This window comes from Microtus pennsylvanicus, chromosome 10, assembly GCF_037038515.1.
Source record: "Microtus pennsylvanicus isolate mMicPen1 chromosome 10, mMicPen1.hap1, whole genome shotgun sequence".
NCBI lineage: Eukaryota > Metazoa > Chordata > Mammalia > Rodentia > Cricetidae > Microtus > Microtus pennsylvanicus.
This window is the reverse complement of record NC_134588.1, coordinates 13,426,368-13,439,530: the sequence shown is the minus strand read 5'-3', so window position 1 is coordinate 13,439,530 and position 13,163 is coordinate 13,426,368. Positions and strand designations below refer to the sequence as shown.

Here is a 13,163-nt window from a genome sequence, read left to right as displayed (position 1 = left end):
GCTTTCTCTCCCCGGCTGCTTACCAGGGGTTCTCCTTATGTGCACCCCCATACTGGACATTGAACCCAGAGCCTGGTGCAGCAGAGGGAAGCTCCACCCCACGGTCTAAGTGTGTATTAACTGTTGTCAGTGGGTGAGTTAGAATGTGCTGTGGGAAAGAGGATTCTGGAGAGGGAATCTTCTGGATGGCAATCTTGGTGGCCGGCTGGAAGATGGCTGGAATGAGGCTCGCAGGCCAGCATTCTGGGGGACAGTGGATGACGCAGATTTACACTGCTGACAAGGCTAACATGACCACACAAGTCTGTGCCTCAGCTGTCACAGGAACCCATGGCTGCCGCCGCCTTGTTTTCCAGGCTCGTTTTTTAAATTCTTAAAATGTATTATCATGAGTGTGTGTACAGGCACCATTATGCACGCGTGGAGGTCGGAGGAAAACTTTATGAAGTGGGTTTCATCTTCACCTTCATGCGGGTTTCAGGGACTGAGCTCAGGTGGTCAGACAGGGGCACATCACCTTGCAGGCCCTAGGGTTTTCTTTCTCTTTTCTTTAAAATCTCTTATTCTTCTACACAGTTGGCTACACACTCCTCTTACAGAGCCCAGTGACAGCTGGGCCTCCCATGTTCTGCCCATGAGATGACAGGCTTCTAGGAAAAGCATGCTCTTAGCTTCGGATCTTTACGACAGTGTCCAAGAGGCCTGGAACAGGTGTCTGGAGGAATACATAGAACTTTCTTGGGCTCACAAGCGTAACCTTTAAAACCTGATGGAAACCATGTCCTTCTAGACTTGTGCAAGGTCATAGTGCTGAGCAGCATTTCCCACCAACAGATGATGCTTGCTAGGGACAAATAATGCCCGGTCTGAAGGGAGAGCATCTTTCCCAACTAATGCATTTGTCTGTTTAGCAGTACTGGAGACTGCACCCAAGGCCTCAGGCATGCTAGGTTCACCATGAAACTTTCATTTCAGCCCTAGGTAGGGCATCTGTAGGAAGATGGGACAATGAAGTTACCTATTCTGGTAGTTTTGTTTGTTTTTGTCAACTTGACTTAAGCTAGAATTATCTGAGAAGAGGAAGCTCAACTGAGAAAATGCTTCCATCACATGCCTGTAGGCAGCTCTGTAGGGCATTTTCTTGACCAGTGATCAATGTAGGAGGTCCCCCCACTATGGCCCCCCACCACTGTCATGTCCTCGGCAGGGGGTCCTTAGGGGTATAAGAGAGCAGGCTGAGCAAGCCATGAGAACAGCCAGTAAGCAGCATCCTCTATGACTTCTGCTGCAGTTCCCATCACCAGGCTCCTGCCTGGAGCTCCTGCCCTGATTTCTCTGGAAGATGGATTACAAGCTATAAGCGGAAACAACACCTTTCCTCCCCAAGCTGCTTTCGGCCATGGCGCTTTATCACAGAGGTGAAAAGCACACTAAGACGCCAGCTCTTCTGCACCTGGCACTCCTATGACGAGTTCTGAATGCCACACCAGGCCAAACAGCCCATGAGGGCAAATGGTGATGGGTCTGGCTGGGTGGTTAAAGAAGTTACTGTCCCTAGAGCAGCAGTCTGGCTCCCGAGCCTGTTTCTGCTCACACAGCTCACCCTGGCTCCAATCCTGCAAGGCTAAACGGAAGCAGGAATTACACCAGAGGAGCTCAGAGGCTTTTCAAAAGACCCAGGGCAACCTTGGAAACACAATAATATTGTGACATTTTGAACAAATTTAACAGGTAGCATGTTACCTGGGAGAGTAAGAGCGCCTGAGAGTCTTGTGGGAGGGAGCGGTGGGAATGGAGTTAGGCTGAGAAAAGGGAGGTGGGGGCTTCGATAGCCCATCGGCACTCCAACCCCACAACCGACTGCAGTGATCAGAAGAGGAAAATCAGAGAGAGAAACACAGAAGCAAAGGGGAGGGGAAGAGGAAGACACTCCATAGAGCCCATCAAATTAGCTGGAGCAACATGTAGTGCTTCATACATAGAGGAAAAGAACAGGTTCATTTTACACTTTGCTCCTCAGTAAGACTGGCTTTATTCTTTTCTTTCCCAACCATGGACTAAGCTGACGTCACCAGGAGTCGACTGAGATCCCAAGTTTAGCTGTGTACATACCTGTGAGAGGGCGCGCACCTGTCTGCCTGGGCTGGACATGCAACTGGAAGACTGGGGAGAAACTAAGGATGCTCAGCTTACCACCCTAGAGGTTATTTCAGAAAGGACCAGAGGTGGCGTTCTCAAGACTTAATTCAAGTGGAACAGAAGCGAGGAGATGCTCCAAGAGCATCAGCACTCCAGAGACAGACCGTGCTCCTGGGCCGGGGATCTGGTGAGAGTTCAGAGGGCAGAGGACCGCTGGAGGGTGGTACATGGGAGCAGTAAGTCCCAGGGGAGAAAATAGAATAAAGGAATGAAATGGCTTCCTCTGCTTCTATTCCATCTAAAGGAAACTAAAATACATCTGGGAACACAGGCGTCCACTTGCTTGCCACAGTGTCACTACCTGGCCTGGGCTTGCGGAGGTCCTCAGGGAAAGTTCTAACTGTGCTACAAGAGCAGAGGATGGAGTGAGAACACGAGGCAGAGTTGGCAGCATCCTGCTGCTGCTGCAGTCTGAACATGTATGTATGTACGGGGTCAGAGCACAGCCTCGGGGGCACCAGTACTTATTGACTTCTATTTTTTTTATATGAGACAAGACCTCCCCCTAGTCTGGAGCCTCACCAAGCAGGCTAGGTAGGCTAGCTGGCATGCACGTGCTGGGAATTCGTCTTTACCCTCATCTCATTATTGCTGGGAGTACATGTGTGCGCCATGTGCCTGGCCTTTTTAGGAAAGTTTAAGAACAGGTTCTGAACTCAAGTCCTCATGATTAAAAAGCACAAGGTTGATCTTCAGCGCCCACCAACACAGCTTTCACAGTAGGTGTCCCTAGGTGTTAGTGCCCGTGAGGAGGGTCACAGAATCCATTCTGTAGGGAAAATTCATCTTGGAGATAAGAGGGCATCGTGGTACAGGGTCTAAAGACTTTCTTCAAGCCACATTTGGGGCTAGGGGAAGGAGTAAAGGAATAGAGGTGATACTCAAGGCTGGGTCCGGGTGGGACTGGGCTTGCAATATTCTATAGGTGCTGCTTCACTCTGATAGGAGAAACACAAGCACCATCTGCAGGGCGACTTTGCCATGGCACCAGAGGTGACCATGCAGTTTATTTCTGCTCTACGACTCGCTCTTCAGGAGCACCCACCAGACTGCAGCAACACCCCAGACACTTGGAACTGCAGTTCATTCTCTACCACAAAATCATAATGGGTAAAATGAACTAAAATATAAGTGTTAAACGATGGAAAAAAACATAGGTCATAAATCTCTGCTCAAATATAGCTGCACGAGTTCATCAGTTGGGAATAGCTGTCAACCATCCCACTCTCACAAAGTGTTAGTCTGCTGGCATCTCTGGCCCCACTGGGTTGATGGAAAGAGCCTCCTCACTGGACAGATCGAAAGCCACCATGTCAGAGTTGTCGCCACTTCTAAACCGACCCTTAGTATTGCCATGAACTTTTGGACAAAAAATTTTTAGAAGTCCTAGATCATCTCACTTTTTCCGTCTCCAGAATGAAAAGCTAACACTTTATAGTCAAGGTCATGCTCGAAGGGCAGCACCTGGCAACGTGGGAGGCTGCGCTGTGCCCGGTGGGGGGGGGGGGCTGTGGAACTCAGCCGCTTAGGCGAACACTGCACTTCTTTATAATCTCCCCAGTAGAAGACAGGCTTCCCAGGCAGGGCAGTTTTCACCAGGGGACAAACCCTCTCTACTAGTGGGCTCAGGCTGGTCAGCTAGCTGAGCACTAAACAGGGGCAGTTTTTGTTAGACTGGATCAAGAATTTTAGAACCCAATCCTGGGTTTTAATTTTTCCACACTTTTTTTTTTTTTTGAAAGAAAGAAACTACACTAACTAAGTATTCCCTAAAGAAGATTTGGCCACAGGAAAATATGTCAGCCACAGCCAGACCTTTTGGTACTGAAAAAAAAAAATCTCTTCACTTCTTTTACCTAGGAGTTAAAAAAAGAGCTATGGTTATGAATTAATAGATCTGTGAGGATTAATTTCCAGCCAGCTCTTTGACAGATGCTACTAGGACACCCACCCACTTGTTTTTTTTTTTTTAATTTTTCCCACCCGTTTTTTAAACTTAGGCATTTAATAAAGTAATAAAATATTAGTTTGAGGCACACTCTTTTTTTATTAGCTAATATACAATAGCTATAAGATACATATGAACTGCGCACTGCGGAAGAGCAGGTTTCCTAACTACAGTGCAAGAGCATCGTGTCTAGATAAACAAAAACTTGGAGAGAACATGCAGTTTGCATTTTCACTGTCTGGATCGAACCCTGGTCACTCAGGACAAAACATAGACTTCAGAGATCTTAGTATTCAATCACACTAGGAGGGGCAGACATCCTGGCATCAGCTTCCGTCACAACTGTCTAACAACACACTGAGAACCTGACAACACAGATCGAATCTGGAGATGTGACATCAGACTAGATACTACAGGTCAGGGAGTACATACAAAGCAGTCCAAAACCAGCAAGGTGCTAAAACAACTCACACATGCTTTCAAAACACAAACAAAAACCACGTGCTCTCCCCAAGAGAAAAGACTTCTTTTGTTCCATAATACTGCTGCATAACTGGGGTCTGAAGAGAACTCTAGTGGTGAGAAAGGAATTCATAAAAAGTTACATTTAAAAGCACTAATGTGCCAGGCTTGGTCTCACATGCCTGTAACCCCAGCATCAGGGGAAGTAAAGGCACAGGATCATGAGTTCAAGGCAAGTTCAAGTAGACAACATGGCTGAGACACTGTGTCAAAATGAAAACCAAGACAAAAGTTGCAAACAAAAATAAACTTGGCCATCTTTCCAGCAGATGGAGACCTTTACCAGGAAGGAGGGGCCCATCTGGCACACTTGCATTGCGTTTTAAGATCTTGTGACAGTACCTTCAGGAAAAGTCTTCGAGATTCTCAGAGCCTAAAGATCTTGACTTCTTACAGGTAAAACTCAGCAACTGTGGCCCTTGCTGGGCTAGAAAATTTGTGGCCTCATAGAGGCACCACTCTGGGGCCAGGTAATGCCAACCCACGTGAGGGAGTCTAACAAAGCCTGAGACAGAACATGCTCTCCTTTGAAGTCATACCCCACTGTTGGGCATGGTGGTGGATGACTGTAATCTCAGCAACCTGGAGGCTGAGACAAGATATATATGGAAAGTTCCTGGCCAACCAGGACCATCTAGTAGACCCTGTCTCAAAAACAAAAATACAAACAAATAAGTAAGAGATTAGGCCCCTGACTCTGTAAGGCCATTGTGCATGGTCCTAAAAGGAATCTGCACATGCTGGACCTTGTGATGCTCAGGTCCCCAGGTACTGTCTATCAGAGCAGCATCTGCTTTAAACAGGACACAGGCAGGCCTGGAGCGGCTTCCTGACTGGAAAACTACACCAGACTTGGTGCAGACTCTAAAAAGTTTATCAATAACTCCATAAATACCATTAGGGTTTTCTGTCTCTTGGAGGACAGCTGACAGGTTTCCTCGGGAACTCATACGACCTCAGTCTTACAATCTATGAGGTACCAGGTTCAGTGTTCAGAGAACAGGGAACACAGCTGTCCACTGTAGGACAGGTGTTAACTGCCGAAGACCACACAGTCACAGGCAGAGGGAGGGGCGGAACCTCCCCCTGACTCCTGGCACTCTGCTATCAAGCTTAAGTCTGAGCCAGGCTGCACAGAAAGCAGGGCATCTTCATTCTTCACTTGTGATTGGCCTTACCTTGGAGACAGTCCCCCATGGGAACAGTTGGTGGGTGAGGTCAGGGGGCTGGTCCTGCTGCTGGGGTGTCGGGAAGGCGTCCGGCCAATTGTATTGCTTGGGGATCCCTAGAGCAAAGGAGTGTAGGCATCATTGTCCGAAGGCTTTCTTAAAAATTCAAATCCAACCCCACTTGTTGTCTCTTAAGCCGTATGTAAATGGGTAGGACCCCCAGCCCCCACCTCCACAGATTATTAGTTGCATGGATGGATAATTGTTCTGTAGGAATCCCTGGAACTTACTGACAACTGTCAGCTTACGGCAGCCAACACTGACTGCCAAAGTGACCAGATCCAGAACTACGGAGAAGACAAATCACTAGACATGTGAGAAACTTTCAAGACTGGATTAACTGAGGTGAAAAGATCCACCCCGAGTGCCGGCAGTATCATCCCACAGGTTGGGTTGCCAGGCTGGACAAAAGCAGGACGGTGAGCTGAGCGTCACTAGGACAGTGAGCTGAGCGTCACCAGGACAGTGAGCTGAGCATCACCAGGACAGTGAGCTGAGCGTCACCAGGACAGTGAGCTGAGCGTCACCTGGACAGTGAGCTGAGCGTCACCAGGACAGTGAGCTGAGCGTCACCAGGACAGTGAGCTGAGCGTCACCAGGACAGTGAGCTGAGCGTCACCAGGACAGTGAGCTGAGCGTCACCAGGACAGTGAGCTGAGCGTCAGCAGGACAGTGAGCTGAGCATCAGCAGGACAGTGAGCTGAGCATCAGCAGGACAGTGAGCTGAGCGTCAGCAGCAGTCACCACTTTCTGCTCCTCAACTACAGACACAGTGTGACCAGCTGCCCCTCAGGCCTGCCGCTTTTGCCATCCTTTTTACGATGACTGCGCCACCCTGGAAATGTGAGCCAAAACAAATCCTCCCTTCCTTCAGTTCCTCTCGTCAGAGCAACGAAAAAGGGGCTAACAGAGCTGGGCTAGAGTCATATACAGAATTAAGCATTTCTCTTTTTACAGAGTTAAAATATCTGAGACAGATCCAAAGAATGAATGAAATAGGAAGACAACCTGTAAACACTGCACTGACTCAACGACCTCACCCTAAAAAAAAAGCCACAGATGAGCACCAAGTCCATTCCCCTCCAGGGTGTGTGCCAGCATCAGAAAGGACCCCAGCCTTCATAGGCTCACAGGCTATTAACCAAAGCTGTTGTCCATCAGCTTTGCAGCTGTGAGGGTCACTTGGCAGGTCATGACCAAACCACAACCAGGGCACTTACCACACCAGTGTTACTGGAGTTCTTGAGGTGGTTATGCAGGAGTTTGGTGGCACCATCCTGGAATGTTTTTGGCAAGGCACCAAGTAACATGGTAAATTCAGGAGTGTTCAATTCAAACAGAGAGATGAGCACAATCTGTGCTGCCTGGAAAGAGAAGCACAGCTCAGAAACGTCTGTTACCACGTCTCAACAGAGAGTTCCCTGACATTCTTTCTCAAGGAGAGCGCTTCTGTTTAACTGAAATCTGGAGAAAATGGCAGCACGAGCCACATAGAGCCCAGTTTTAATCTGGAACATTCCCTGCTTCTGTTTTAATGCCCTGGCCCAACACATTTCTTTGGTTGTCTAGTACTAGGAAGGAAGCCAGCAAAAAGAACAATAAAAACACACTAAATACTTAAGATTGCTCTCACTATAGGGAGAGCTGGACAGCCTAGCAATGCCCCGCGGTGCACCCTGGAAAGAGGGAGCTTCCAGGTGAACCACTGCTGGGTTTATCTTGGGACACTTCACCCACTGTACCTGACTAAGAAACTACACATTTTAAATACACATGAAATACATATGAATACAGTGGTGACGCACGCCTTTAATCCAAGCTCTCGGAAGGCAGAGGCAGGTGGATCTCTGAGTTCAAGGCCAGCCTGGTCTACGAGTGAGTTCCAAAATAGGCTCCAACACTGCACAGAAAAACCTTGTCTGAAAAAAACCCAAACCAAACAAACCAACAAAAACCCCAACAAAACAAAACAAAAAACCCCAACCCCCCAAATAAAGAGCCAAGAACACAGACTTTGGGGAAACCAATGGGATACTGATGGTAGACAAAAGCAGTCGCTTTTTAATAAAAAGGTTTAATAAAAACCTTTGGGGAAGGGTTTTATTAACTGAGGTAACAACGCAGGGACATTTACAATGATGGTGGCACATGGGAAAGCAATGAGCTAGAACAAGAGACAGGGGCTTCCCCAGAAGCAAAGTGCTCCTACGGAAGTGAGCCATGTGCAATTGAACTTAAAACCTAAAGACTCAGGAACCAATAAGGAGGCTGACTTATAACTGCTAACACGGACATGGTGGCCACACCTTTAATCCCAAGACTCCAGGCAGAGGCAGAGGCAGATCTCTGAGTTCGGGGCAGCCTGGTCTACCATAGTGAGTTCCGGGCCAGTCAAGGGTAAAGTAAGAGACTTTGTATTAAAGTACAACAACCAAACAAAAACCCACAACTAAGTGGAATGATACTTCTGGTAAATGCCAATGGTCATTTCTTATTAATTTCTAAGAGTCAAGAGAAAAGATATTATGCAAAACTGTTTCTAAAGATACAACAGTTTGTTTAAGCTTTTGAGAAATGATTTCTATTTCATTCTAACTAACTATATGACAGTTTTTCAGAGACTATATTTTTATTTTTCAAATAAAAACTAAGTAGAATGATATTCTTTGTGAGACAAAAAAAAATATTTTCCAACTTTCTAGAAATATAACCGGGCAGCATTTCCTCTCCTGATCTTGAAATCAGTCAGCCTTTCTATCCAGACCACAGTGGCCATTGTACTGTAGCTACACATGAGAAACATCATTACTGATTGCCCTACAGTAAAACATATGATTTAAGCATCATCCAAAATTATCTGTTTCCCAACAAATGAAGGCACTGTTAAGGCGATTCGTACAACAAAACCAACTTCAAATAGTGTGCAAATTAACTTGTACTGTTAAAAACCTTTAATGAAGTGTTAGGGAAAAACACACATGCAGAAAAAGGCGCAAAGCAGGCAGGAGATGGGGATTTCAGCAAGCAAACACAGCGTGGCACGGCAGCAAGAAGGCACAGATGCGGGTTTCACGTGCGGGAACTGCACGGATCTCCTGCTGCATCCCACTCTTGGTTTTGGAGTCGGCCTCAAGTCTGCTCTGAACATGCCAGATGCACTCAACAACGACTATGAACTTCTGCTTTCCCTGCCTCCGTCTCCCAAGTGCCAGGATAGCAAGGGAACAGCTGTGCACTACCATGCCCAGACCTTGAAGAGCTGTGGATGGAACCACACAAGGCACAGGCCTTGTGCATGCTAGGCAAGCACTCTGAGACTTACTGGCTGCACTACAGCCCCAGCCCTACTATCCCTGAACTGTCTATCTTCATGTGAAATGCGCCACTGTCTTTAAGAGAGCGTATTTCCTCCTGGGATGATGTCACATAACACCACCAATGAATGAGTTCTTCATGATGCTGATTAAAAAGCAGCACTTTTAAGAACAACAGGCCTGCAGCCCTAGACAATGTGCAAATCCTTGGCTTTGTAATATGAATATATTTAAATCCTTGGCTTTGTAATATGAATATATTTATCTGAGGAAAGAAAGTACACAATAATTTAAGTTCTAACCCATTAGCCTCTTTTTCCAAATAATCCCAATGCTAAATTTAATATATATCATATAAATTAAAACTATATGTACATGTACAGATTTAGTTGGTGAGTGTGCAAATGTATGTGTGTGTACTTACAGAGGCCAGAATAGGGTGTTAGATTCCTATTATTGTATTCATAGAATTATAAGTAGTTGTGATCCACCTAATGTAGGTACTGGGATCTAAAGTGGGGTCCTCTGCAAGAAGAGTAAGTGCTCTTAACTGCTGAGTCATTTCTCCAGCCCCCTTTACTTTTAAGAACAAATTTATTTTTATTATTTATCTGTGTGTGTTTGTGTATACACATGTGCACAAGTGTGCATATGTCTGCAGAAATCAGAAGAAGGCATTGGTATGGTGTGGGATGCTGTCTGTGTCTCCTGGAGCTGGAGTTACAGGTATTGTAAACCACCTGATACTGTACTTGGAAACTGGACTCTGGTCCTCTGCAAGAGCGGCGAGTGCTCTCAGCTACCAAGCCACATCTCCGGGGCTCAAAAGTCAAACTTTGGCTTAAAGATGCTTACAAAGTACAGTCTTCTTACAACCAGAACAAAACTGCAGAAATTAAAAATATAACTTAAGTATATGCTTTTAAAAAGATTTCAAATCTAAGTTTTATCATAAGGCTGTTATAGCTGTACACCTCACAGAGAAAGGAATTCTGCCAAGCTGGCAGACACAAATTAAACCTTGGCAAATGTTCAGTGTTGATGCTCGGTTGTAAAACTTCAGACGAGGAGAGAAGGACACAGAGTTTTCTCATTTACTGAGAACAGTAAACGTGCTTTTAGAAAACAACTCAAGACAAGGTATTGTGAAATCTTCAATTTTTGTGTGTGCGTGTGTGTGCGTGCGTGTGTTATGTGCCATGTGAAGGCCAGAGGACTACCACCAGGTTTTGCAGGTGCTGTCTACCTTGCTTTTTGGACAGGGTCACTCAGTGAACTGGAGTTTACCAAGCAGGTTAGGTTGGCTGTCTAGGAAAGCTTCTTGTCTCACCTCCTCTGCATGGCAGCAAACACCATAATCCAGGGAACAATCTAACTGGGTCCTAGCTCAGATGAAGGTACCTCCCTAAGTCCTGGATATTTATGATTTTGTCTTTCTTTTCCCTTGCTATTCTATTAAATACGGCAGTGAGCTACACTCAGAAACCATTTCACTGGGAAGGTGGTTAAACACAGGCACACGCAGGCACACACATCATTCCATTATTTTCAGTGGCCTCACAAGAGTGATTGGTATGGACAATGTAAAGGCAGACAGGAGGGTGAGCTTGGAATTAGTACATGGGCTCCATCTACCTGTTTACAACCTTCTTCCCAGTTTCCTTCTCCAGGCCCAGAGCAGGTAGGAACTGACCTAGTAGGGGCATCCTCCCCTGCTCGACTACGCTGACGCTGACGCTGGGACTGGCGAGTAGAAGAGGACAGGGTGCATTAGAAAGTGGGAGGGGTCACTCAGGGCTCTTTGCTGGCTCAGAGACAGTGAAGCTTCATCACTGGGGCCCGTGAGCCAGAAGTCAGGGACAGTGAGATCTCAGCACTCAGAGGCTTGCTGGGTTCCTCATTTAACCACAATCCCCCCTGTGGGGAGGAGAATTCTTGTTTCCTGTGACATGAAGTGAGACTGGGAGGGAGTCACAGTCATGGTCACGTTCAGAGTCAACTCTTCCTTTTCAGATGAGGCTATGCTGCTTCTATATTCACACACACACACACACACAGACACACACACTTTACATTTATTTCTCTGTGTGTGTGGTGGGGGCGTGCACGTATACTACAGCATGCATGTGGGGACTGGGAAACTTGTAAGGAAACTGGTAAGAGTTGGTTCTCCATTTCCATCATGTGGATTCCAAGAATCAAACTCAGGTCATCAGTATTGGTGACAAGAGTCTTTACCTTCTGGACCATTTTGCTCATAATCATTTAGGAATTTCACCCTTCAAAGGCCATTTATATACTTTTCCTGACGCAGCCAATGGCATCTTTATAATTCCTAAGTTTCTCTGCTATGTCTTCATCTCTAACATTTCTCAAAACATTTGGAAGCCAAGGAATTACCAAGCAACTGTGAAAGGTCCCTGCTAGACCACTGACAAGTGACACAATGCATTGACTCAGCATTTGAATCCTAAAGTAGGAAGATGCAATTAAATACCCGGGCTGAGCACAGGGTGCATGCGTCTAACCTTAGCCCTGCGAAAGCTGAGGCTGGAGATCACAAACCCCAGGCCAGCTTGAGCTTCATGAAATCCTGTCTCAAGAAAAATCTAAGGGCTGGTGGTGCAGCACAGTGGTAGAATACATTGCTTAGTGTTCCAAGGGCCCGGGTTGAGTTCCAGCACCATATATGCATAAACTCACAAACACACAAGAAAGAAACAAGCCAATACATTTTGTGGTAAAGATTCTATGGACTTTACCTAGACGGCCTTTCATAGATCACATGACTTCTTAAGTGCTGGAAAGAGCTAGGTCTTCAGTTTGTTTCCTAAACAGCAGCAGCAAATCCTGAACAACCCTTATACAACAGCAAATGAAGCTATAGGATCTGTTTCTTACTGTGATCAAGCCTGCCCTAGAAGCCCCGGACAAGTACAAACAAGGACTCGGGAGAGTAAATGAGTTGCTCAGCTGCACAGGCAGAAGCCAAAAGGAGGCCAAACAGCAAATAATTTCTATGGTAATACGCTCCACTACGTTCCACTCACAGTGTACTGGGAAAGGGGTAGTGACTCCTAGAGTCTGCCTGGCACACTTGCACAAAGAAAAGGTTAATGTTAAAGTAGCCAGTCCAGGTAAACTGCTGGGTGTCTCCAGCAGCCTTCAACCCGCCAGTCTGGCAGCCAATACCCTTTGCATGCTGTGAGTTTGGTTTGGGTTTTGAAAAATGCCTTAAATATTAAAATACCCTTCTTTTGTCATGTGATACATCCAGATGTAGAGCTCTCAGCCCCTCCAGCACAATGTCTGCCTGCTCACCACCATGCTTCTCGCCATGATGATAATGAACTAAACCTCTGAAACTGTAAGGTGGCCCCAATGGAGCTGCCGTGGTCATGGTGTCTCTTCACAGCATCAGAACCCTAAGATAGTGCTCTTCAGGGAAGAGTCTGAACTTCCCCCTGGAGTGGCAGCAGCTGGAGTCTGTTTCCAAAAGCCTCCTAGCATGGGTAAAGTACCCGGCTGGCCAAGCAGATGTGTGACCTTCAGGTTGTGAGGCGAACAAGAGGCTGGAGGGCAGAGAGATGAACCCTGCTGGGGAGCTGTCAGGATGAGCACACACTAGCCTAGTTTTTTACGTGGGTTCTGGGGGGCTGTCCTCATGCTTTCGAGGCAAACATTTTACTGAATGATGCATCTCCCTAACTCACAAAGCTTTTACATAAAGCAAAAGGCAACGACAGCACGTGCCACATGTGAAACCCAAGCAGAGGCTGTGATACTGGTAGAAAGAGAAAGGGGACAGCTACAGCGACCCAGTGTGACTCACTGCAGTTTGTGGGGTGACAATGTTCTGCGGGTATCTATGAGTAACATTTCTGGGAAGCAGAGTACTACCTAGCAAGAGATCAGCAGCCTGTGCTCCACTGCTGGATATGCTCCATATGG

The 13,163-nt window shown here is 46.6% G+C and overlaps 1 protein-coding gene across 50 annotated transcripts in view; it reads right to left on the bottom strand.

Annotated features, from left to right (window-relative positions):
- Clasp1 (cytoplasmic linker associated protein 1) overlaps nt 1–13,163 on the bottom strand; it is a 228,000-nt gene that overhangs the window by 31,819 nt on the left and 183,018 nt on the right. For 31 of the 50 annotated variants that reach the window (XM_075987661.1, XM_075987669.1, XM_075987662.1 and 28 more), the window contains 3 exons: nt 7,119–7,262; nt 5,848–5,954; nt 1,744–1,860 (listed from right to left, as the gene is read on the bottom strand). In XM_075987661.1, coding sequence (XP_075843776.1) covers nt 1,744–1,860; nt 5,848–5,954; nt 7,119–7,262 — 368 coding nt within the window. The remainder of the gene's footprint in view (nt 1–1,743; nt 1,861–5,847; nt 5,955–7,118; nt 7,263–13,163) is intronic. The other 19 variants (XM_075987678.1, XM_075987684.1, XM_075987694.1 and 16 more) reach the window with 1 other exon arrangement.